Below are 26,173 nucleotides of genomic sequence, written 5' to 3'. Positions count from 1 at the left end.
ACCCATTCGCTGCACACCTGGCTTTCACGCTTGACTGGTTCTGCTTGCTCGTAAATGAAGAGATATGTAGCTGAGTTGGGAAAGGACAGTGATCGTGATGAACAACACATGCGAGTGCAGAGTCGTACGCAAGGGAAGAGATGGAGAAGAAAGAGCTGATTTAACAACAAATGCCGGCCATGAAGAGTTGATATCCCTGTGGCCTGTAAATCTCCTGAGGGTTACCAAGAAGCTGAGGCCAATGTGCTGTTGGAGGTCATTGAGCAGATGAGAATTAGGGAGCTGAGAAGGGAACAAATGCCTTGATTGACAGTCCGGCAGGGAAGAGTGCTTCGGAGTGGGGAACTGGGGTCAAGTAAGATAAATCCTGGCTGATTATCTGGAATCTAATGTAAAGAGGTTTTGATTAGCGCTCCCCGTCAGAGCATCTGGCCTTGCCTGGGTGTCAGCAAGAAATCCCTCACCAAATGTGCTTTGCTCTCCACGTACTGACTGCAGATTGCAGAATATACCCATTGCTAAATTAAAATGCAGCGTGAATGAAATCTCTGGATCTAGGAAGAAACTTCCTCAGGGAACAGACTGTCGGAGGAGTGCTGGCGAAATGCAAGGAGCCCAGTTCTTGCCAAGTCATCCCAGCTGGCCACCCTGGAGGTGGGAGTCAGGCAAGACCTTGGCATCAGGGCGGTTTTGCAGGTCCTCTAAGAGCCAACCAAAGCCTTCATCTGGGCTTCAAAATGCAACCTGAAGCTTTTCTTCCTGGGCTGTCAGAGGAGTTTTCTCCTGTTTTTTCCTCCACTCATTTGTTTCATCCTTCCCCTTCTGCCTTTCTGGCTTCCAGCTGGAAACCGAAGTGTCGAGGGGCTGGGACGGCAGCCCATCCCAGCCAGATTGCTGACCTAAATTGGAGCTCCTGAAAAGCTGACAGAGTTTCAGAAAAGCCTTTGTGGTTTCGGTGTGCTCCTCAGCTGCCTCATGCTAGCAGTCCATCTATTGCTAGCGCTTAGCCAAGGCTTGAAGTGAGCCTAGGCCAGATTTAGCCCCTTTGAAGTGTCGGAGCCAAGCTTACCAGCCGGGCCCGTTAAATCAAAACCACGTTGTAATTCCTTCGCTTGCCGCCCTGTATAATTAGATCGGTGCTGAAACAGCCCCCAACCCTCCTGCTTGCTCCTGCACGGAAACTGCGGGGGCTGGCTTTAATGGGTATGGAGTGCTCCCAAAATATCCATCTTGCAGCAGCCGCCTCTCTTGCAGGTACCTCCCGGAATAGCTGCCGGCAGGTTGTTCTCAGTGGGGCTGCCCTGGGCGAAAGAGCTAGCGAGGGGGTGCTAAATGCCGTGAACATCGGCTTCGGCTCCTCTCCAGAACTCGCAAGCAGCCCTGGGTGACCCGAACGGCGAGGACCGTTGACGCGGAAAGGACTTTCTCTTCTCTCCTGTTCTGCTATCTGTAGCTGGAAAGTTTTATCATGTGTTAGACACAGCTTAAAAACCCAACCGTCCTCTCTCCACAAATGCCGTGGTCCTCGTGGCTCCCTTCAGTCCCTTTTAATGTCGAGCGAGTGAGCGGGTGTCAGGGTGGTCGTGTGTCTGGCTGTGACCGTTTGGGCAGCAGGGTGGACGGGGCAGTGTGCGGGTTTGGGGGTGGCATGTGGATCCCGCCTGCTGTTGAGATTCGGTGCTTGCCCTGCACCCACCAAGCATCGGAAGACGGGTGGACGGAGCCATGCAGAGCTGGGAATCCCCCATCTGCTTTTGATCCTCACCTTTCCCCTCTTATGTGTGCTCCCTGCAGCACGTCACAACGTGTGCCGCTCGAGCTGCTATTTGCTATTTTGTCCCATCAAAATGCCTGACATTTTTGTGAGTAAGAGCCGAGCCCTACCTCTGTGGGCTGAAGCTTGGCCTTGTTCCGCTTTGTGGATATAATCCTCCTCCCTTTGGAGCCTGCTAACCAGATTAGATTGCAAAACTAACTAGATTACCAGAGCATTAAGGCGCGCTTCTACCACTCCCTGCCTCCGTGGATGGGAGGTTCTCACGAGCCTCCTGGTTTGCAGCCAACGCCATAAAAAACATCTCCCAAGATCTTCTGTGTGCAAGACAAGGCTGCGTTGGAGGAGCCTTGGGGAGGCTCAGCAGTCCGGTAACAGGTTGCCTGTGCTGCTTATGGGATGCACAGGTAGCCCAAGGTGCTGGGTAGAAAGCTGCCTTTGGTGTTGCTGTGAGCTGCTGCCGGGGTGGCAGCTGGGGTGGACGTGGCCAGCTGCTTAGAGTGGGGCTGGTCCTGTCTGCTCAACTGAGAGATCTGAGGCTGATTTGGAGTCACCCTTAGCAGCAAATACAGATGTACCCAAAGACTGCACAAGGCTGGGAAGCTTGCTGGGGTCTTACCCGTAAGCTTTGTCTGCTGTGAATACTCCCGTTTTCCCCCCTTTCTGTAGTATTAATGTGCGGCAAACCCCTCCTGTCCCCCATCAAACCTCCCGTGGAGGCAAATGAAGGCAGCCCATAGGTTCAAGCTAATGAGGTTTCGTTTTTTTTTTTTTTTTCCTAGTTGCAGGAAGGGCACCTGATGGTTCGGCATTTCCAGTACCTACGGTGGTCGGCCTACCGAGACACCCCGGACTCCAAGAAGTCTTTCCTGCACCTCCTGGCCCAAGTGGAGAGGTGGCAGAAGGAGAGCGGCGATGGGAGGACAGTTGTGCACTGCTTGTGAGTGACTTCCGTCAGCTCGCTTGTCCATTGTCCTGCCAGGACAACCTCTGAAAAGCCCTAATTGGGGCAATTTCATGCCCAGATGAAAATTGAACCACTTTGAACCTCCTGGTTTCAGAGAGCTTAAGCAGCAAAGCTCATCTCACTTAGTGGGGTGCTCAGTAGACGTGATACCCACTTACGCTGAGCAGCATCCCGTCCTTCCACCCTGGTTCCCTGCCTTTGTAATGAGCCTCAGCAGAGATCCCAGACATATAACCGAGTCCCACGCATGCAACGGGTGATGGTGTTGTGATGAAGGGGTGTAACAGGAGCTGTGCAACCAGCCTCTTGCTTCTTGTCCAGGCTGCAGCTCTCTGCCCCGTCCTCCTCTCCGTTGGCTTGCACGCCTGCCTGGATGTGTTCACACAAACACAGCTGCATGCTCTCTTCATGTGGGACCTAGCACCTTCTCAGATAGGGAGAGACAGCAGGCGAGCCTTTAATCCAAAATTAATTACAGCCTCGTCCGTCTTCATTAGGCGAAGGATGATTTGAGAACATGCTTTATAAATTACTGGCATTGTGTTCTCTCTTCCTCTCCCCAGGCCCCTTTGGCTGCTTGGGGAGCAAACGTGGGCATGTCAGATGATTCCACTCCAAGATGGGTGGAGATATCCCAGGAGCCTCTGTGCTGGGCAAAATATGGGATGTGGCTGTTTCTTTGGTTCCTGCAGCCAGCGGTCTCCAATGGGTCATGAGCTCTGCGAACAGCGCAGAGACACCTTGCAGATGGGGAGAGTCGCAGAGGACAAAGTGACCTCCACAAGGTCACACAAGGAGCCAGTCCACGACAGGGCTGTGAACTGAACCCAGGCGTCCTGGAACCCAGCCCAGATGGTCCAAAAGGTGTCGCTCGGTAGTTCCTCTTGCGAAGCTCTGCTATGAAGGGGTACAGAAAGTGCCGGGCAGGCTGCAGGTCAGAGGGCAGGATCTGGTGCAGCTCCTGCCACCACATGGGACCTAGTTCAGGCCCCCCAGTTTGGTGCTGTCTGGTCAATGTGGTCAAAAGGAGCAGCTCCTCTGTGCAGCTGCCTGCAGGCCAGTGCAGCGTGCTGGAGAGGGGGTAAAACCCTTTCCTCATCTTGCTGGAAGGCTTTAGTGCAATTTGGGGTCACCCTGTTGCTGCCCAGGAGCTTGATTTGTCCGTGTCTTCCCTTCCCATAAGTGGACAGAGGGTAAAAGCTCTGCTTGACTTACTCAGGGTGTGAGGGCAAATGTCGGGTAGATACAAACAAGAGACGGACGCTGCCAGAGACGCTGTTAAAATCCGAACATTTTCTAGCGCCGATTCCTCTTTCCTCTCTCATTTTGTGTTTCTCCCACCAGGAACGGGGGTGGTCGGAGCGGCACCTTCTGTGCCTCCACCATGGTCCTGGAGATGATCAAGTGTCACAACATGGCAGATGTTTTCTATGCTGCAAAGACCCTCCGCAACTACAAGCCAAATATGGTAGAGACCTTGGTAAGCGTTGGACACTGCTGGCATCCATCCCGGTCGCCGGTCCCTGTGCTGGTCCCTCCCGGCCCTTCCATCCCTGGAAAAAGCGCCGAGGGATGCCCACCCCCACTAACGGCTCCTGAATCCTGACTTGCATTTTTAAGGCATTCACCCGTAGCCTCTCTCCAGCCGCCTGCGGAGCAGATCTCGGCGAGCGGGCCAGCGCCGTGCCCAGGCCCGTGTAGACAGGGAGACGAGTCAGGTCTTGAAAACAGCCTCAGGCTTGCCTTTATCTTGCAGTGCTGACATGCCCTTGGCGTTGGCGCTGGGCTTGTCGGAAATCCTGCCCTGCAATAATAAGGCAGGTTCTCATTAATTCGTGGGATGTAATTCCAGCTCTTCTGAGGGTTTCTGATGTGGCTGCGAAGGCAGAAGTGGCTCCTTGCGTTGTTTGCCTGCTTGCAGGCTCCCGCGCCGGCTGAGCTGAGCAGACTCGGCTTGACGTCCTCCCGCGGGTGAGATGCCGTATCAGAGCCCGCCCGGGGCAGCGTCCCGTTCCCCTGGGGGATTTGATGTGGGGTGACGGCTTCCCAGTGTAACCCTTGGATGAAAGGAGAAGGGGAACAGGAGCAGGGTTTTATCGCTGGAGACATCAGGAATGTCACGCATACCCACAAACTGCTCTCGGGGCTGTGCAGATTGCATCTAGGATGTCGCAGCGCAGGGAATGTAGAAAAGAGCCGTGGACGTGATTCAGAGGCCAGAGAAAATGTCCCAGAGTTAAATTTGTGCAGCGGGATGTGCGGGATGGCTCTGTGCTGCCAGAAGGGAGCTGACGGCTGGAAAGGGAGGTCGGACAAATTCCTACTGGCGTTAAAAAGGAACCACGTTTTGAGTGAAATTAATTGGCGGACAAGCCAATAGAGCCATATTTCACGACAGCGAGGCTGGGGATGGCGGTGGGGTCAGGCAGGAGGAGGAAGGGCCCATGCCCCATTGCAGACTCTCACTATAGGGATGGAGGAGGGAGAAGGCACGTGTCCATCCTTGTGTTTTCAGTGCTTTTTTGGAAGAATCCAGGTGGCTTATGGTGTTTTGAAAGCAAGTCAGCCGGAAATGTTTACCCTGTTTGGATTATGAAATCCTTAAGTTGAAAAATGAGATGGTTTTGAGGGGGTTGCGATTTGCATTAGGAATTAAAGTGGAAGGGGAAAGTGAGGGAGGGGACAGCAATAGCGGGAAGGATGCAGATAATCAAAAGATGAAGAGACAGTCATGAAGTCACCAGGCCCATTGGGCTAAATTGCAAAGGTATTAAAAAAGCAACGTTTCAGATCAGCACACAATCGTCCTCCAGCCTCGAATGAACCTGAAATGTCTATTCCGGGAATCCCAATCTAATAGAGCCACTGCAGAGGCCAGATCCTCACCTGATGTAAAGAGCTGTAGCCCAGCAGATATCAGCTAAAGCGTGGCTATTTCACACTGGCCGCTGGCCCAACCCGTGCACCTTCCCCCGCTGGCTGCCCGTGGGGTTTATTTTTATATTATGATAAATGGAAACAATCCCTTTTCTTAATCCGGAAGCATTATGTGCTTTTAATATAAGCTGTCACAGCCTCCTTGCTTTGAAGTCCTTTTCCCTGGGTGCCCGCTCGCCCCTGGGATCTGCAAAGAGCTGCCCACCCTCCCGGGTGAATCCTGGTTGGATGCTCCCACCAGCCGCTGAAGCTTCCCGTGGTGCCGGCTGGAGCGGGGTGTTTTCCAGGTGACCCCCCCCCATGCCGCTGTGAGGATCGCGGGAGACGGTATCTCCCCTCCCCTGCCGTCCCCGCACGGGGTCTGCGCGGTGGTAGCAGCATCCTCGCTGCCGTCGGTGCTCAGGCTGCTCCCACCCATGGTCCCGGTGCTTGCGACGTCCCGGTTGGCACCCACGGGGCAGGACACGGGTTGGGATCCCGCTGCCGTTGGCACGGCTGAACCTGTTCGTGGTGGCAAAGGAGACGGCTCAGAAGTGACAGGCACCAGGTGTAATAGGGTAAAGGCAGCCGATCCCGTCCAAAACCTCTTTTTCTTCCCCTCTGGCTGGTTTGCTTGTTGGATGCTCGAAGGGAGGGCCGCAACTTCCGAGGGTGGATGGGGACAGCGGGTTGGAGAAGAGCTTGGCGATCACGGGAGCTGCAGAGATGGGGAAATCTTTGACCCAAGCAACAAGCTACTCGCTTTTTCAGCGTTGCATTTTCCTTCAGAACGTGTGACTTGCCAGCAAACGGAAAAGAAAAAATGAGGACTTTGAGAAAAGAAATCTCCTGAGACTTTTTCTGCCCTCTTCTTCTCCTGCAAAAAGCCAACACCCAAATGCAGCAGTGTCGCACTGCCAGGAAGGGAAAAAGGCATTTTCTTTCCACAGCAGCAATATCTGTAATGAAAACGATTCCTGGCAGCTCTGGGCAGGGTGTTTCCACAGTCAGGCATTCCCTGGTAATCCAGCCCCCGAACCGTGGATTCAGCGAGGTCAATGAACTCGCGTGGGTGCAAAACCAATTTTTAACTCAAAAATAAACTCCAAAGTACAACTGCCACCTGTTTCCGGGCCAGGATTTTAACTTTGTACGCCCCTCAGCCTCTTATCCTGACCCCAGTGTCCGCTCCCAGGTCCAACTGTTTGGGCAGGAGCTTCCCTGGGGGGGCAGGAAAGGACGAAAGCCCTTTGCAAGGGTCGAAACGTTTCCTGTGGCCCTTTGCAGGGCGGTTTCCATCTTCTGCTTTGAAATGACCCTTTGTTCTCGTTGAAATATCATTGCTTTTAAAGTAGCAAGTGAAAAGCTGAGGTTGGAGCAAAAACTGGATTCTGGGAGAATTGAGGCTTTTTTAACTTTGTTTAGTGGGGAGTTTCGAAATTCCTCTGGTTTTCTTTTTTTTCACATTGGGCTGAAAAGAATATGAAAGTTGCAAAACAAATAAAAAACCCAGAAAAACCTTGTCTTTTCCCTGCTGCCTGTTACCAATGAAGTCTGTGGTCCCATAGAGCTCTACTTATAAGCTTTTTCTTAGGACCATTAAAACTTATTTTGCCTTAAAAATGGGCAGCTTTGCAAAACGCTTTACTTGGGCTCTTACCACCTTCTTTTCTTTCTCTGCGCAGGAACAGTACCATTTCTGCTATGACATAGCACTGGAATATCTGGAGTCGCTGGAGACCAGATAGCACCTTGCCAGGAGAGCGAAGGCAAGTGTTTGTTTAGGGTTTGTGCCAAACATGCATTTTGCACTTGGACGTCGAATTCGTGCTGAAGGCGAGGAGGGGGAAAACCAGCAAAGGACCGAACGAAAAGCGAAAATCAAATGAAAAACAAAAGGCAGGACATGGGGACGCGCCGGCCATTCCCGATCTTCATCCTCTGCTCACCATCTTCCTTTCCCTCCTCTCACCCTGAGCACACATCGGAGCGGACGTGGGTCGGATGCCAGGACTCATCCCGTCACTGCAGGGGTGTCACTTTGCCAGCCAGGACTTGGGTCACGGCTGTGGGTTCGGTGCACGGGAGGAGCCAGCTGGGACACGCTTGGACACCTCTGAAGCTGAAGAGAAGGCCGAGGAGGGGAGGAAGAGACAGAAGGATCCCAAGCCCGTTTCCCAACAAGGGCGTGATGGATGTTTGGAGATGAGACCTTGTCTGTGAGTTGTACGTGGAGTCGAAGCTGCTCTTCAGAGGAGCCTGGAAGGATGCTGGCAGGTTTTGCCCTTTGCGGGGCCAAGCTCTGAACTGGAGTAAAGACCCTAAAAGGAGCTTTCTGAATTTCACCCTGTCCTAATCATGAGTTTGATCTTCACTCTTTTATTTCTGTGAGTTGCCACCCTTTGGGTATCCAGCCCTGGAGAGAGAGGGGGGACGTAGGATGCGAGGTTGGGGGACGGGACGAGGAGCGTGGCGCTGCCCGGGCTGGTGCTTGTTCGGGGAGCGTGGGGGGCCTGGGCACACACCATCCCTCTGCGGGGACCACCACGGTCCCCTCTCGGTGTCCTTGCAGACCTTTTGAAATGACGGTTTCCCTTTGGCTTGTCTGTTCCCATGCAATCTTCTACACCTGTAGCAATTAATTCCTCTTGCGGGAGGGTGAAAGTTGGCCGTCAGAGTTGGCTATGGGAATTCCTGCTCCTGTCAGCAGGTAAAGGCCGTTCCTTGCCTACAGGATTATTCATCTGCAACCAGGCGTTTCAGGTGCTTTCATTCCCCTGCCCTCGGGGAACTGCGTTGCCATTGAGCAATGCTGCTTTTCCTAATGCTCCAAATCCTTTCCGAAGCCTCCGCGGCCCTGGGGCCCAGGGTGCAGCGGTGCGGCCCCGGAGGCGCTGACCTGTGGGTCCGGTTTTATTGCTTCCCCTGGGAATTGCTGCAGGTGAGACACCTTCAGGGTCCAGGACCCAACGTCTCCAAAACCTGGCGTTGCAGTGGGAAATTTGGGTCCTTCCCTTATGTCTCCGGAGGGCCTCGCGCAGGCCGTTGGGATGCTGTTTTGCTTTTGCTGCGGGTTGCAAAGCCCGTTTTGGCTGATGGTGGCGGTGCTGCAGAGCACGGCGGGGACGTGGTGACGGCATCAGAGCTGGTGGCCGTGGATTGCAGGGGTGTCTCCAAAGGTAGGTCCTAAGCTGGAATGTAACCCCAGCAAAATCCATCAGTCAGGCCCTGCCTCCCGTGCTCAACCGAGGTAAAATCGGAGTTATTTCCTTGGAGCGCCAGGATAAAACCTGCTGTCAGAGGTGTCAGGATTATTCCCATGATTAGCCGGGCGCTGGGGTGAATCCGAACTCTTCAGGTGACGCCCTTCCTCTCCTGGAGGAGGTCGTCAGCTTTGATGGAGGGATTGGAGCTCCTCCAGAGATCAGTGGGGCGACCTGGGGTTAATCCTGGGAGCCGGCGCCGGGCTAATCCCGGGGACGCTGCGGAGGCCAGCGAGGAATGGCAGAGGGGCGAGCTGTGCCGAAACGCACTTTTCCCCTCTGATATCTTAGTAATTATGGGGTGCCGCGATTCAAAGAGGCTGGACGACGCTTTGGAGGACGCTGTTTGGCCGGTCGAATCCCGCGCGAAGCCAAAGGCGCTGCGCCCCGGCTGAGCTAACCCAGAGCAAATTTCAGTCCTCCTTCCAGGCGGGGAGCAGCGCACCAAGATACGTCTCCTCCCTCTCCCCATTTTGGAGGATTTAATCATATGCAACCGCTCACGTGTTAAACATTTGCTACTCAATACCGAGTTGGGAATAAGCTCTGGTTTCCCATTGCCCTTGGCTGGTTCCTGCCCCGGCTTTTGAGGCTGTTGAACCGTCCCATGTCTGTCCCCACCGCCCCGTCGCAGCGGCAGGGACATATCCTGGGCAGATGCTGCAGTGTGGAGGACCGTGGTCCAGAGCTGGCGTCTCTGTGCGCGGAGAAGTCAGTCGGGGTCAGCAGGGTGGGATGATGGTTAGTGCTAGGGTGGCCGCGAGCAGCGTCCGACCTTGTGCCTCGTGTTAAGGAGCCTGGAAAAAAAATGCAAAAATCTCCGCGGGTGGCGATGGGGCTGTTGATGGATTTTGGTAGTGTTGATTGATTTTGCCCAGACACCTGGCTTTCCCGTGTCTTCGCTGAATAATTCACACTGGCCTAACAATAACTTATTCCAAGGGCTATAAAACACATTTCCATTCGTTTCCTTTCCCGCCTTCCCGCCCTGACGCGTGCTCCCGCCGTCTCACACCCAAATCGTCCCCTGGCCCCGCCAGCGCCTGCAGAGCTCTCCGGTTCCCCCAGCGCTTCCAGCAGCATCAGTGCTTGCCTTGCAAGAACGATTTTGAATAAATCAGTGCCCTTTTCCCAAATCCCCTCCTTTCCGTGGACGTGTCCGTGCTGTCGCTGGGATGCTGCGGGGTCCGTCCCGGGCTCGGAGGCAGGAGCGCTGCGGCCAGTGCGCCGGGTCCCGCGGGAAGCCCTGGAAGAGGGTCCGGTACCTCCCTGTGGAGAGGTATAGAGAGGTATAGAGGTATAGAGAGGAGGCCCCAGGGTGCAGAATTTGTAATTTTTTGCTTGAAAATGACCGAGTTGAACATGCGAATTTCCTGAGGACGGGATGTCACACGCCACCGTTCAGACCGAGGGTTTAGGATTGGTTTGGGGATGGAGTTGCTTCTTCCCAGACCTGCTGGGAGCATCCACTGTCGTGTGCGTGCATCCTTCGCTCGGACCCAAGGGAGGGGAGGCATCCTGCAGAGTGCTTTTGCACATGTATGTCTGCTGCTCACAGGTAAAATGCTACCAGGAAAAAAAAAAAAGAAAAAAAAAAGGAAAATTGAAACCCCGTTTAGTCCCGGTGAGAAAACGGAGACTGGAGGAGTTGTATATATGTTTTAAAATGAGATTTCTTTTCTTTTTTTTTTTTGATATCTCCTTGCTGGATGTCTCTGGGTTTTTCGAGCATCTCTTCAGATGGGCAGACTTTAAAATCAAAATGATATAAAGACCAAGTGATCTTCAGCTCCTACTGAGATGCTCATGTGACATGAAGCAAGGACATCCTGTACATAGAAATATATATATAGAAATATATATATAAAAATATAAATACCGTTCTTAAGATGGATGTTTATTGGTATTACAGATTGGAGTGGTGCTTTTTTTTCTTCCTTTTTAATAAAAACAAAAACCAACGGAAAAAAAAAAACCCTCCAACCCAAGAAAAAACACTAAATCGGAATGATTTTGTCTATACACGGAAAAGATGACCCCCGAAAATTCTGCCAGCGTCAAAGGGACTGATGCCGCTGGGTGTCTGCTGGCGAGAGACCGCCCTGGCGGCGCGGGAGGCCGGGGGTGGCCCCGCGCGGGGACGGAGAGAGGGATGGCGAAGGAGGGACACGCGGGTTGTACCACGCACATCCAGCTGTTGTTAACTGTTTTTTTTTTTTAATTATTATTATTTTTCGCTTTCTTTTAAGAAAAATCAGTTGCATAAATAAATGTTCCCAAATTCGTGATGGCCTCTGGATTTCTTTCGCTGGCTCTCGGCCGCGCAGCCCTTCAGAGCCCGCACCTCCGTACTTCCTGAAGCTTCCTCTTCCTCCTCCTCCTCCTCCTCCTCTTCCTCCTCCTCCTCCTCTTGCCCTGTTGCTCTGCCCGGTGGGAAGCTGTGATTTAGGGAGCCGCCATGCAGATGCCGCTCAGACGATGTTGCGGTTTTACAGACGCTGTTAAGACCGTGACGGTCTCCTTGAGCCGGCGGTGCAGGGTGCGGGGTCCGGCCCGCCTGTCCCGCTGTGGGTAGGGCCCAGGTGGTCCCGGAGGCTGGAATTGCCTTTGCTCCCTGCCTGGCTGCACCTACGACCGGGGTGTCCTGGCACTGAATAATAGATAACTGCTGCTTTTAGACTAGAGGACCATATTGGCCATGTTTTGTCTTTTTTTCAGGTTTTTTGGGTGAAGGGGGAGCACATTTGCAGGACAAAATCCAGAGGTGCAAAAACCTCCCCGGCAGCGGCTGGCTGCGTTTTTGCCCAGCGCCGAGCGGAGGGGGCGGTTGCCTTGTCCTTGCCTGTCGCTGGTGCAGCTGCAGGTCTCCTAAAACCAGCGCGGTGAGTTGGGACGTTCTTAGAAGAGGGCCCGCCATTGTGAGAATTGCAAAAAACCGCCCCGAGATCAGGACCAGGCAAAAGCTATCGGCCGACCCAAGGAGGTTAACGCTCATCGTTCGCGGAGGTGAGGGAGCAGCAGCCACGCTGACGGTAAGAGCCCCTGGGCTTCTTGGTGGGTTAGGACTAATATTTCTTTGCCAGGTGAGAAAGGAGGTTTCCTTCCGGTGCTTTCCCTGTGCTTAGCTTGTCCTGATTTACTCCGGTTCTGGGGATCTGGCCCTGGGAAATGCAGGCAGAGTCCCTGGAGCTGCAAGGACTTGGAGTAGGAGGAGATACGTGATTTTCTGAAAGCACCAGGGAGCGGGGATAGCGAAGGAGGAGGAAGCCCTAGCCTCGATTTTCCGAGTGGGAAGGACAGGCCGTTGCTGGGAAAAGAAATAGCAAGGAAGGAGAAACTCTTTTCAGTGCATTTCCCAGCTGGAAAATAAAAAACATAGTGTAAGAAAGGGCTACAGGAAAAGAAAGCTCGGGCATTGTCGTTAGTGATTTATTTATTACAAAGCAGCCTTCAGTTTAATGTGTTGTGATATTAAACACTTCCAGTAACACTTGAGTCTTAATTTAATGCAGACCAAGGAAAAAAAAATCTAATTGACTTGTCAGGACTGTTTTTCATCTTTAATTAAGGCTCGTGAAGGATGTAGTAATTACATTTTACCAATAAATAATAAAAAGGGGGATAATGCAAATTAAAATCAAGAGTTGTACTTAGGAAGGGCTCTGAGCGTGCGTGTTGCCTCCAGGCTGAGATCTGTGCCCTTGCGGGGGGTGTCCTGGCCGTGCTGGTACCTGGGGACGGGCTCAGCCCAGCTGCTCGCGGTCCCCAAGCCGCGTAGCGCTGGCCTCGAGGGCAGGGGGTCCTGGCGCGAGTGGCGGCGTCCTGGGAGCAGCCGGGGAGGCGTGAGGCTGCAGGCAAGCTCCGGAAAGAGCTGAGCAGGCCTGGCCTGGAGCTGGGCTGCCCTACCGGCCTCAGCCACCCAACGCCCAACCTGCCACCAGCGCAGACAGAAGGACCTGTGCCCAGGGGGCCCCCCAGTCTGGGGGTCCCCTGCCTTCTCGGGGCTGCAGGAGGGGCACTGGGGGTGCCAGCGTCCTGCAGCGCCGGGGACGCGGCAGAGTTTTCCCTGTTGCAAAGCCTCTCCTAAGTTTGCTCGTTTGTTCTTGGTGCCAATGAACGCCGGCTGCTGCACGCCCAGCCCTGGCAGCTGCCAAATGCCCACGAGTTGGTTAGTGGCAGGGCCTGAGCACCTGCACAGCACCCTCACCTGCCTGGCCCAAAGGAGCACCCCGTTAGCCTCGCCGGGACCAGCCCCTTTCGGCTCCCCCGTCCCGCTGGTGGGTGAACGACGGATGCCCAAGAGCTGTGCGTGGCTCTGGACTAAGCCCTGTTGGATGCAGGTAGAGTATAAACTCAATATATATTAGCGCTGGCACAAAGGAGGGTGAAGGAGATGCTCCTGCCTCCTCTCCCTGGTGGGGATGGTCCTTGCCCAGGCGGGCTGGGGCACTTCTCTCCAGCCCTTGTGAGCTGGCAGCAGGTTTCCCAGCAAAGCTGTTGCCCTCGCCCTGATTCCTCATCACGTTCCTGCTGGTGTCTGGTCCTTTCCCTTTCTGGCTGCTATTCTGTGGTGCTGATTGCATGCAAGAAAACAACAAAAAAATCGCAAACTCCACTGGAAAGCAGCTGAGAAATTTGCAGCGAGATGGAGAAAAGCTACGGACCGGGCTCTGGAAAACCCAACGGAGCAGCCAGCTGCAAGGGTGTTTCCCTGAGGTCCGAGCAATCGGCCCCCTCGGCCCTCTCTGCACAAAGTGGCCAGTTCCTGCCCCATCGAGTGGACCGCTGGGCTCGCGCTGGGCTTTTTGGGTTGCCCCTGTGGAGCCGCCTTTGATTTCCTCGGTACCTGGGTGGCCGTCCTCCCTGTCCCCAGGCAGCGTGCCGGTTCCCGCGGTCCCGTCGCTGCCGCAGCCGGGTGTCCTTGCTCTTGCTGGGATGTATTTCGGCCCCAGCTCGCTGTTGCCTTCCTTCTCGCTGTTGCTCGCTGGGGCCTTCCTCCGCCAGAAACGATGGATTTCCCCTTCTCTCTTACGCCCCATTAAGGGAAAAAGGGAGCTGGTGGCCTGCGGGGCGAGGGCTGGTGGCCTGTCCCTGGAGACGTCCCGGCCATCCCCGGCAAGGGAAGCCTGGGGGAACGGGGACGGAGGGCACCACCTCTCGCCGCAGTGGCCTGCAGAGCTGCGAGCGCCGCCAGCACGGCCGCACGTGCCCACGTCTCGCTCTGCCGCTCTGCGCCGGGTGCCGGTGGATTAGAGCCGCTTAAAAAGAGCACTTTGCATTTCAATGACTAATCCAACTGCGCCGTCCAATTCCCAACTTTCGGCCCCTGGGAATTATTTGTGAACTAAACCCTTTCCTTGTGCTGTTATCTGCTGCAAACATGCCCCGGTAGGGCTGGTAATGATTTCCCCAAGCCAATGTCATGGTATTGTCAGAGGTGACCCGGATATTCTTGTTCCAGTCACGGGCTCGTTCCCTAATCCTGGCTGACAGAAAGCTCTGGAGGTGCTGGGGGAGCCTGGCTCCCTCCTGTCGGCCGGCCAGGTGGGAGTTGGGGAGCCCCATCCCTGCCGGATGTCCATCCTCTTGCCCGGCTGGAGGATGGTCCTTTCCAGCAGACTTTCTGCTTCGTCCTCTCCAACGCCACCATGACCGTCCTGCCACGTGCAAAAGTCCGCTGGCTTCCCCCCGCGCCGTATCTGGATACGGCCCCGTTTTCCAGAGCGCCCACGCTCGCACGCAAAGACCCAGCGGAAGTGCATGCATGTCCGAAGACGCTGCGGCCCGGAGGTAAGGTGTTGATCTCCACGGGGATCTCCTGCTTCCCCCTCTCTGGGGCGGCAGTAATGGGGCATCCGGGGAGGCCGGGCTCGAGGCGTTCACGGCGCCGAGGGCCGAACACGCAGAGGTCGAGTCTGCAGACATGCTGCTCGCAGAAGTCCCCCAGGGAGCTGCCGAGCACATTCGTGGCCCCAAAAGGACAAAGGCAATGAGAAATTAAAACTGAGCAAACCCATGTGTCCAAGGCCGCAGGGAAAATGAGCTTAAGGTCCCACCCAGGAGACTCTGGCTTATGAGGGTCTGCCTAAAGGCAGAGCCGCTGGAGAGGCTGCGAGTTGAGTCCGTTCGTTTGTAGGATGAGGGGAGTGTTGTTAGGATGGGACCTGGGTCTCATCCAACCCTCTCAACGTGCTCAAGCCACCCAGCCGTCAAAGGACTTGACCAAGGGCATCCAAGCAGTCGTGGCAGAGCAGGGGCTGAGCCCGGGACCTTCCCTTTCCCCCTTCACCTTCGATGCTTCAGGCAAAGCAGGTCCCATCACAGCAAGGGGGCCCAGACTGAGTGCCCCCTCGCCTGCCGCTCTCTCGGCAGCTGTGAGCCTTCATCCCCTCCGTTTCAGGCTCGCTCCTCTACGCCTAGCGTTTCAGAAGTTTCCTGGAGCCAAGATCACAGGCGAAGGGAGAGCTGGGTGAAGGGTGTGCTAAAACCCTTCAGACTAACCCTGGCAGATTAATTAAAGTAAAACCCAAATTCAGGTAGTTACTGTGGCCTGTTTATTGTCTGCGGTTTATCTACTCAGCCAAGCGCCGTCCGGACGATCATCTCAGACCCCCTCTCTATTCTTGCTGCAGGTTATGGGACGTGCTGGTAAGGGGGTGCTCTCTGCACACCGGGCTCCTGGAGGAGGAGGGTGAGCCAATTTGCCTGGATGCTTTCTGCTCTTGGGGGGGCTCCCTTTGACCCTGCACGGCAGCGAGCTGCGTTTTTCCACTGGAAAAGCGTTTCTTTGAAAACCCTGCGCTCACCTCTGGGGCCTCTTATGGGCAGCTAAAAGCAGCAGGTGCTTAAAAGGCAGACAAAAATCAGGAGTGTTTTGTGGCTGATTCTCATAGCATAAACTGCTGATAATAATCGCACAAATTTTCCTCCCCTCGAGGTTTCCTGAAACATCTGAACTGCTCTAAAATAGAGACGTTTCCATAAAAAACAAAACTCGCAATGAGAAAAGGTTAGGTACTACCAATGTTGCTTGGTTCCATTGCTGAAGGTATCTTCGCATTGCCGGCTAGCATGATGGAGGAGACCCTGCAGGTCCCCAGCATTGTCTTGGTAGCCAGGCAATCCCAAAATGGGATTAGCTCATTTCCTCATATCCTCACTCCATGGGGATGCTCCCGTCGCCTTTCCCACATCCCGCGCCGAAGGGGCGAGCAGAGTCGGGGGCATCCGCATAGTGCTGAAGGGCCAGGACAAGGGTTGCATCGAGCTCTTCAGCAGTTGCGCCCATGTGGCAAGCACAGACACTGCACTTCAACAAAGACTTCCCATCTCTCCACTGCGGAAAATGCAGCAGGGTAATTTATTTAAGTAGCCTTAATGGTACTGTAATCTATATGCTGATAGTGTCACCTCTAAATGTTCCGTCAAAAGGCTCAATGGGAAGAATTTGTATTTCGAAATAAATATTTCCTCACGGTGTGCAAAATATCTAATCATGTATTTATCCTTAAGTACTTCCAAAAGTCAACATAATTATTCTAGTCCCATTAAGTTTAATTTGCAGTAAATTATGCATTTAGCTTTAAGTTGAGGTGGCTGGTTAGAGTCAAGATAAAGCTCTTGCTATTTATAAGGCCTTATTTCAGTGCAGATATAAAATACAAACGGTTGGACAAGGAAATCCTGCTCCAAAGTTTTGGGGAGAATTTCAAATAGGGAGGCTTGCAAAAGCTGCCGAGTGGAGTAACTGCCTTATTACAGATGTGTAAGCATGCTCACATACTGCAGTCAAATCGTATTAACTCCCAAATAGCTTACAGGGAGTTTGAGCTGCCAAAAGACTTTTCCTCCAGCTAGAAAAATTTGATATTTTTCTTACAATGTGCTTTTGAAAAACAAATTAATCACGTAACTTTCCTCTTAGCTTCTTCAAGGGTTATGGGACAGGGATGATGTTTCCACTGGAAGAAGTGGAGCAGCTTTTATCTGTGATTTATCTGTGGTCTCTGATGTCCCTGCAGATTAATGGCAGCATATAATTGATCCCTTCCCTCCCTGAGTAGGCTGAAGCCCATTGAGTCAATAGGAAAGCTCCTACGGACATCGACGGACATTCAATCTTCCCTTCCACCTTAATGGTTGCCGGATTATCATCCGCCTGTTGCGTATCAGATCCTTGGTGCTTTGAGGTCAGTGGCAAAGTAGCATTTTTCTGTAAGGTCCTGGGAGGTGAGAAATGGCATGGGTGGACTTTCAGTCCCACCAAGGCTGCGTGCATGATGCTGTTGAATCGATCAGCTGTCCTCTTGCATGTGAGCCGCAGAGCGGTCCCACGGGCGACGTGAGAGGCAAGAGCAGAGGGCATTTGGGGTGGCTGCTGGGTTTTGCCCTTGATTCTTTGAGCACATCACAAGGAGACTGTTGCTGCCCATTAAAAAGGGCTCAGCTGGTTCATAAAGCTGCCAGATTTACGAAGAGCAGGCACTCAGCTGTGTCTGAGCTGCCGGCCCCTTTGAAGGCAGTCAAAAATGAATGCACCCAAAATGACCAGGAGCTTTGGAAAATAAGGGCCTTAAGCATCTCTGAAGGGATGTGTGGAGCCAAGCTCGCCTAGCTCAGCAATGCAGTAAAACCGTCTGCGGGAGATAGGAAACCACGACCTAATGAAAGGCTGGCGATTGCTGCTGAAAAATCAGTTCAGCTCCAAGGAATTGTACCCGAGGGAATTAGATATGTGAGTGATTCGGGGTGTCTGAAGCTTGGGTGATTTTTTCCTGCAGCGGTGCTATTTCAGCTCTGATGGAGCTGTGGGCACCAGGAGAGTTTGGGCCCCTCTCTCCCTAGTGGCAGGGACATCCCTCTCTCGCACAGAGGATGTCTGCTGGGCGCTCACATTGGCGTCTGCCGGATGAGCCTGCCTCACCTGCCTCCGCTCAAATATTCCCCCTGCAGCCCGTCTCCCTGCTGCTCAGCTGTCATTTGCAGTGATTTTCTCATACTTGCAAAGAACCGGGAAACTTCCGCTGTCATTTCAGTGGAAGTTTCCTCCAGCTACCCTGGGGTGCTAGCACTGTTTTGTTTTCTAATTTAGGACAAGAAAGGCACCGCTGCCTTCCCAGCACCGGTGGACCGTGTACTTTGCTCGCTAGACCTCACCGCTCCCTGTTTTACCACTGCCGCGGAGGAGCAGCGAGCTGTTTTGGAGGGCTGGCTTTGAACTCTGGTGCTTTTCCCCTGCAAGGTTCAGTGCGGGCTCCCTGCACGAGCCTGGTGGCACAGCGATAATCTGCGGGCAAAATGGCACATGAGCACCTTGGGCAGCCCATGCTGGCACTGCCTATCGATCAAGCTTTCCCAGTTATTAAATACACAGTGTTTGGTACAGGGAAGGCAGAGCAGCTGCTCTCTCTCTCTCTCTCTCTCTCTCTCGCTCTGTCTGACTCTCTGCTTGGTGGGACACTTAACGCAGTTGAAGAGGGATTGCTCGACTCAGCATCTTTGGGATTTTTTGTTTTTATGAAATCAAAATTCATTAGAAAAGTCTAGCTGGAAACTAGTCTTGTAGCCCAGGGCTGTCACCAGAATTAGCTTTAAGAAGTGGCCAGATCATGGCACAGAGGCTGGAGCGGCTGTGACGTGCTGGCTGCGGGCAAAGGCATAAGGCCTGGGAGGGAACGGCCATCGCCGAGCTCAGCAACGTGCTGGACTCTTGGGAAGGACAGGAGAGTCTTGTCACAGGTATTTCCCTAGGCAAAACTGTACCATCGTCTATTCATCCATCAGTACCTCCTTCCCTCTCTGCATCCATCTTTTTTTGAGCAATTGCATTTGTCCATACGTCTGGCCACAGCTGCACGGAGGAAGGAATCGGAGCTGGCCCTGAACACCGCCAGCCAGCGCAAATGGGATGTGAGGTAACTCTAGAAATGCAGCTTCGTATGCAAACAAAGTTTGTTAGGTGAAAATTGGCAAGTGAATGGAGAGGGGTTTGTGTTGCTGGAGCAGGCAGTATCTCGCAATGAGCTGTCCTCCTCTCTGATTGCTTTTCCCCAGCCTTGCGAGAAGGTGTTTTCAAACTAATGTGCCACATTTGGACTTGACATGAGCCTGCCAATCTCAGCACTGATACACCAGCTTCCAGCCTAATTTGGCCTAGGGAGCCTGCTTCTGATTTCAATCACATCACCGTACATCAGGAATGAGGCTCCAGCACATCACAGTGGAGTGAAACCAGCGCAAGGGAAATCAATGTCAGCTCTGGCGAGATTTTCTCTGTAGGACGAGCGCTACAGCAAGCAGCTTTGCATGTGAATAGCACCGGCTATCACAGCTATTCGGTGGGATTGGCACCTTACTGTATGATTCACACAACGTGCTTGGGATACCCAACTCTGATCTCCATCCTTGGAGCACGACCGGCTCGCTTGGGAAGCAGTAGGTACCACTGAGAGCAGCAGTGCTGCCTGGGGACGTGTGCAGGCAGGTGACCAGAGGTCGGATCCTGCAGATCTATTCCCAGTTTACTCCACTGCCCCATGCAGGATAGACACCAGCATCTTACAGCCACGCTGCCAAACTGGCATAAACAGCTGTATCAAGAGGCGTGCACCAAGCCTGTGTGTTTTAGGTGACCTTCAGACCACATTATGCTGTTGTCCAGAATTAAAGTGCCAAGGTAGGTGCTTGCTATGGAATCATTTCCCCCTCTTTTACTTCCTCTTCCTCAACAGCTTTTGGAGACCATAAAGAGAAACAAGAAGTGTTTGCAAGGTTAAGAGACTCAGTGTCTAAACTCACCATAAAGGTTTGCAGTAATTTACAGCTGTAGGCAGCAGGCACTCTTCACGGGGGGAAGGGAAATGCAATTTAAGAGAACAGAAATAAATAAGAAGCCGCAGCAGCTAACACTCTCTGATTTAATCCTCAGCCCACGAGAAAGATTTATTTTGTTATCTGACAGTTTGATTGCTCTAGGAATCCCATAGGTCAACCCATATCTGCTGTTATTATCTCTGGGCTGTTTCCACCAAGATGCACAGGGAAGATTTGTTAAAGAAATGAACCAAAGAAGGGTGCTGATAAGCGTATAATAGATGAGACCTCCAGAGACCTTTGGTACAGAGATAACCTAAATGATACTTCCCTACAGTGGCCTATTCTGGCTGCTGTGCACTGTGGATGGGCCTGAAACCCCATGGGGTACGTGGAAGGTGTGAACACAAACGTATGCCTAGAGAAAGGGAGGAAGAAGAGCTATGCGGAGGTGGTTCACAGCACAAGAGAACTGCGGAAGGTGCTGGGCTGCGGAGACGTGCCAGACCTCTGCCATGGGATGGCAACGCAGGCATCTGACACACCTCCTTTATTTCTACCTGCATCCCAGACTCCTCCAAGGGAAGCTTCCTCCTACACCACTTTCTTTTACTGTACTGACATGATAAGAAATTTGGAAGATATGAGTTTGGCCACCAAACACTTTCTGGAATATTAAGGGCCAAATGCCTTAGAGATCGAGGATCCTACTGTCTACTACAGGACAGCCCTCGCATGGAGACTGAACATAGCTCCTTAGTATCTCTGTGTCGGGGAGAGGGCAGATGAGCAGGAGGGCACACTTTGCACCCTCACATGCAAAGAAGCACCCAGGAAAGGGAAATTACATCACAAGTGGAGGATGAGTACAAGATAATATATGGAGGGACAGTATCAAACTGGCACTGGGCATCCAAAGCAACCAGAAATCGTCCTGTAAGTCCATCAGACCAGAGAAGAGCTGGCCAGCCACTCAGTGCAGAGCGGGAAGCTGGTGAGGAGCCTGAAGAATATGAAGGCCGTTAATCTTTGTTAATGAAGGCCAGCAGTGTTCAGGTGTTTCACAGGTGATAGCAACAGAGGAGGCAGGATCCCTGTGATGAGGGAAGCTTTTGGGTTGGTGGAGCCTGGTGACCTTCATCCTAAGGTACTTAAAGAACTGACTGATGATTTCTGGAGGACCCATGGAGGACTGCTGAAGTACATGCAGAAGATAGAAGGTCAGTGTTGTGCCTATCATTACACTGGGGGCAGGAGGCTCATGCTCCACGGTGCAGATACACCAAGGACTTTTCCTCCTGGGGACACGCTGATGTTTCTGTCTTATTTCAGTGCCCAAAGTGCAGGTCTGTGAACAGTGATGTTGGATATTCACATTGCTCTTCTTAGAGGCTGCTGCTTTTGGAGTCACTGCTTGGAGGACATCCTGTGTTGGGAAGAGCCTTAGGTGTTACTGGTGGGACCTTGCTGATGCTGGTGTGGAGCACAGGGCTCCTGGGCCATGTGGGCACTGCCTAGACAGGTTTGCTGCTTGTAATATGATGCTAACATATTTTTATGATATGTTCTCTTTCCTGAATGCAGGCATGTGCGAGGGGACTATAAAGAGAGGTAGAAAGTGTTTTGGGGGTTGAGATCTAAGGGATTCTTGCCCTCAGTTTCTTAGTTCATTAGACTGGTGTTAGCCTACTGGAGACATCCCAGTTTCTGCCCTTGGAGCATCCTTGTTATGCTTTTCAGCTGTTGCCTCTTCAGTCTTTTGTGCCTCCTTGCCAGCTCCTCAACTCTTCCAAGGCGTTAGCAGGAACCTGACAAGGATTGGCAATTCTTTCCTTCAAAGTCAGCAGGAAAAGCTTGTGCAGCCGCTTGGCTGAGCTGACTGGTTAGAAGAGATGGGCGAAACAGAGGCTTGGGCATGTTCCTCTCACTCTCTCACACAGTGAGATTCAAACTCTGCCTCCCGCCCTTGGGGCCTGAAGCCTGTGGATGCCTGGGCAAATGGAAGTGTCACTTCAGGCAGTTCTTGATTTGGATGCCAGGAAATGGTGGGGAGGGAAACACACCTCTAAAAACTTCATGGAATGAGATGTAGATTAAAAGTCTTCCAGCAGGGCACCTGTAATAAGTTTGCCTCCTCTTGGCTCTCTGTTTTATTCTGATCGGCTGATGGTGCCTCATGTGCAGACCCAACATCCCCTTCCAGAGACCCTGGCTGAGCCCCTTTGTGTGTGGCTGGGGAGGAACCATCAAAGAGACCGTGAGGGGTGCTTGTTTCCCTGCTTGGCTCTGCTCTGCAGATTAACCATTTCTTGGTACTTCCTCTTGTCTTCCATTGCTGTCTAATAATTTCTCAGTGCAGCCTGTGCCTTTTGCTGTTGAAACTGGCTGGGAATGGCACCAAAAAGCCACAGGAGCTCTCTTACACAATCAGGCATGTAGCCACAGAGACATATGTAGAGGGAAACACAGCCTGTGCCAAGAAACAGGCAGAATGCAGACACATAAACAGACACAAATAAACAAGCGTGTGCACCCCCAGTTATGCCAAAATAAATACACACAGGCAGATGCATTAACAGACCTGTAAAGAGACACGCAGATACGCACAGATGTGTGGATTTTCTCCTTCTGAACAGCTACAGCAAGAGCATGCACCACGGCAGATGCAAATGCCTTAAGACACGCACACATGCACTGACCTACAGAGAGGAGACTTGGCAAAAGTCTCCCTCGTTCCAAGTTTCTCTAGCCAAAATAAACTGTGTTGCCAAGGTCCAAAAGCTGAAGCTCTTTTCAAGCCCATCCTTGCTGAAATCCACAGGCTCTTCCCTTCTCTTCAGCCTGGAGAAGAGAAGATTGAGAGGCGATTTCATAAATGTGTATAAGTATCTGAAGGGGGAGTGTCAAGAGGATGAGGCCAATCTCTTGTCCGTGGTGCCCAGCAACGGGCAGAAACTGAACCACAGGAAGTTCCGCCTAAACCTGAGGAAAAACCTCTTCACTGTGAGGGTGACGGAGCATTGGAACAAGTTGCCCAGAGAGGTAGTGGAGTCTCCTTCCCTGGAGATATTCAAAACCCGTCTGGATGTGATCCTGGGCAATACGCTCTAGAGGACCCTGCTGGAGCAGGGAGGTTGGACTAGATGATCTCCAGAGGTCCCTTCCAACCTAAATGATTCTGTGATCCTCTTGTGAGGCGCTGGTTAATGACAGCACGCGAGTGGGCAGAAAACTACAGAGCAGGTAAAGGCTGCAAGATGTGCATGTGGAAGCCTAATTAGCAATTTTGTCCTAATTGATGGGAGAAAGAGGAGTTTGAGGACTGAATTTCTCTGCTGGCAAATGTTGAACCTCTTGTGTTCCAAGGTTCCTCCAACGTTTACCAAATAATTATTAACAGCCTGATCGGCTTTTGCAAGCCATGCCAAGAGGGAAAGGCGTTTGGCTTAGCTATGGGAGCAATGATTTTGCACAGATAAACCTGCTAAGATCTCTGCCCTGGGATGATATCCACGTGTAGGAGCACGGCAGATCGAGGTGCTGCCATGCTACTTGGGAGCTGGGCTCTTACCAGAGCTGCGAGTGGTGAGGCAGGAAAGTTGAAACTCCAAACTGTGGCTTTGGTTTTTTTTGGGGAAAAAACTGAAATGCAGGAAACTCTTCTTGAACACAAGAGGACACTGCTGTAAGAGTGGTGGAACGCTGGAATAGGCTGCCCAGATTGATTGTGGAGTCTTCTCCCCTGGAGATGGTCAGAAGGTGACTGGACACAGTTCAAGGCCACCTGCTCTAGTGGGCTCTGCTTGAGCAGGGTGGGATTGGACCAGATGATCTCCAGAAGCCGCTTCCAACCCCAACTATTCTGTGAACATTGCAAGAGTGTTGAGCTCGTATACTTTCCAGAGCCATTTTCCTGGCATTCCCCCTCCAGGGTTTATGAAGCTGGGAACAGATTTTCAATACAGGTACGATGACCGATTTCCGGCTGTGGTGCTGGTTCTTTGCTTTGCCCCATATTCATTCCCACTGTGTGTAGGCCTCCTGGTTAAGTCTCTTTCTCCTTTTTTCAGCAGGGCTGAGCTAAGCCTAGCACAGAAGCCCCATCCCAGCTGCTCGCTGCTGTTGTGTTTCAAGGCAGATTGCACCTGAGATACCCTATGCCGCTGTGCAAGCCCAGCGCAGGCAGGATAGGAGCATGGGCTGTGGCATTGCAGGGAAGGGGGCAGCAATGGGGGGAAAGCAGGCTGGCAAGGAAATCCCTCACCCTGCAGAGCTGAGAGTGTGCAGTGCCAAGGGCCTGCCACTTGCCTTCATCGTGTTTTTTGTTGATGTTTATTCTGATCCGGAGCCAGCGCTGCCAGGTATACCCATTACAGCTGTGCTTGTTCTTAGGTAGCTGCTTTATCAGTGTGTGTCTCTTTGTGCAGATGCCGTGTGACACGGTGCACAGCCAGGCTGCCGGCTCGCACTGAACAAAAGGGTACTAACCTCCCAAACTGAACGGGGCCAGCTGTCTCCTCCTTTGGCATACCAGCTCCCCTGCTCCACAAATTGCCAACAGCCCCTGTGATCAGTGATTTTCTGGAATGTGCCAAAGCTCATGCGCTTGTTTAGCCTATCCCTTAGTCTGTGCCTAAACACCCAGTGCCAGACCTGGAGGCCAGGGTGACCCATGAGGGCTCCTTTGGGATCCTGCCTTGCAGCCCTTGACTTGAAAATGAGTGGCAAGAGCCTCTCTTGGCTAAGAGGATGGACAGAAGCAGTAGTGAAAAACCATTCCTGCCCCATCCTTAAACTCTCTTTAACTTTCATTCCTTGATCCAGCAAATGATCCATCCCAGGGGATGGAGGATGTCTAGGATACCTGGATGAGTGATGCTGGTGGGGCAGTGTTTGCCAGCACCTACTTGGCATTCAGCTTGCAGGCACATGCTTGGCCACACTGCCATGTATATTCATGAGCAGTGTGTTGCAGAATTGACCCAGCCAAGCTGGCTTTAACCCAGCTAGCTTGGGGACAGGCAAGCACTTAGCTAGAGCAGGACAAGCCTCAGGGCAAGGGAATAGCTTGGGGATCCACACGGTGTCTTGGTTGGCTTTTGCAAGCTGTGCTGTTCCCAAGCTGCTGTGCTTCACCAGCTCCTTGACCTCCAACTGCTTAATTTAACCCTAACTCAAGTGCTTGCCTGTGCTACCTTGCAATGAGTTCTGCTATAGCTGCTCGGAATAAGGCGGGTGTGGATACACTGTATGCTGTGTAGAGGCTCTGACAACTTAAGAGCAATGAACAATGTTAGGAGGTCAGGAACAGGCCGCAACTGAATTGTAGCTCTTTATCAGCTAGTTTTATCATCTGCTAATCCCAAGTGATGGGGGTGGCCAGCTATGGAGCCTGAATAAAGTCTAGACATTGGGAGATATTTGCAGAGATGCCCCACTGGGAAGGAAAGTGCTTGTCTGATCTGGCCAACAAAATGAAAATTAAGGCAGCGCTTCAAGAGAAAGAAGACTTGAGTGCTTGTGCATACTGGTCTTCTTTGTGGCTGGTGACTTTGGGTGAGTTGCTCCATCTCTATTTCCCCTTCTGACGTTCGCCTCCTTGCCTCTGCTGGCCCTTTGGCACAGGGCATCTTGCTGCCTGTAAACAGCACTTAATGCAAGGAGTCCTGGGGCATTTGTGAGTGCAGCAAAAGGGAAAGGAAAAGAAGAGGCCAAATTGTTTCAAATCAATGTTCACACAAAGTGCTCCTGCTAGCCTGCTTTCTGGCTCAGTGCTCCCTGGGGCCCCTCTGCTCGGCTGCTTTTTGCACAGCAAGAGACACACAGCGTGCCCTGGCTTGATGTTCTCAGGCTGGATGTGGTCTTGTGCCAAGGGAACAGGGAATGGCAGCCCAGCAACATGTCCTGTCTCCATGCCATTAGCTGGCCTTCTCCTCCCTGCTGTGCAGTTTAGGTCCCCCCCGCAGTTCAGGTGCATGGAGGTCCTCCTGCCATATGGTGGGTATGTAACCTGATCCCCCGTCAGCCCTCTGGGGTATTTCTCAAGATCAGAGCGACAGGGAAGAGACAGGAGCTGTTTATGGGCTGCTTCTTAGCTGGCAGAGAGCAGTGCAATTTTCAAAGCAGTCAAATTTCTGCTTGGAAAAGCTGAAACAATGGAGGCCCTTTGGAGTCCCTTTGGATTTGTTGGAACAAGTCCTCCCCCTGGACCTGATGGCCGGGTTATCACTTCAGTTGTACTCAGAAGGCATCAGAGGACCAAAACACCTTGGTAGGAGCACTGCACTGGGCAGAATCAGATGGATAAAGCATGACTAGGTGTCCATCATCTTGGGCTCTGTGTTGGCATCCAGAACTTGGATTCTCCAGAGCTTGCTTTTCTCTGAGCAGAAGGAGGGAGCCTGTGCCTGCTTCTGTGGTGAGTAAAGGGTGAGGCTTGGA

At 52.6% G+C, this 26,173-nt stretch overlaps 1 protein-coding gene across 4 annotated transcripts in view; it reads left to right on the top strand.

Annotated features, from left to right (window-relative positions):
• Positions 1–11,206, top strand: part of PTPRU (protein tyrosine phosphatase receptor type U) — an 86,792-nt gene extending 75,586 nt beyond the window's left edge. For all 4 annotated transcript variants that reach the window (XM_068917307.1, XM_068917305.1, XM_068917304.1 and 1 more), the window contains 3 exons: positions 2,557–2,714; positions 4,086–4,221; positions 7,343–11,206. In XM_068917307.1, coding sequence (XP_068773408.1) covers positions 2,557–2,714; positions 4,086–4,221; positions 7,343–7,405 — 357 coding nt within the window. In that variant the 3' untranslated portion in view covers positions 7,406–11,206. The remainder of the gene's footprint in view (positions 1–2,556; positions 2,715–4,085; positions 4,222–7,342) is intronic.
• Positions 11,207–26,173: the final 14,967 nt, after the last annotated feature.

The sequence above is a fragment of the Struthio camelus genome, chromosome 23 (assembly GCF_040807025.1).
Source record: "Struthio camelus isolate bStrCam1 chromosome 23, bStrCam1.hap1, whole genome shotgun sequence".
Lineage (NCBI taxonomy): Eukaryota > Metazoa > Chordata > Aves > Struthioniformes > Struthionidae > Struthio > Struthio camelus.
Note: the sequence above shows the minus strand (reverse complement) of the source record. Positions and strands in the feature narration are given on the sequence as shown.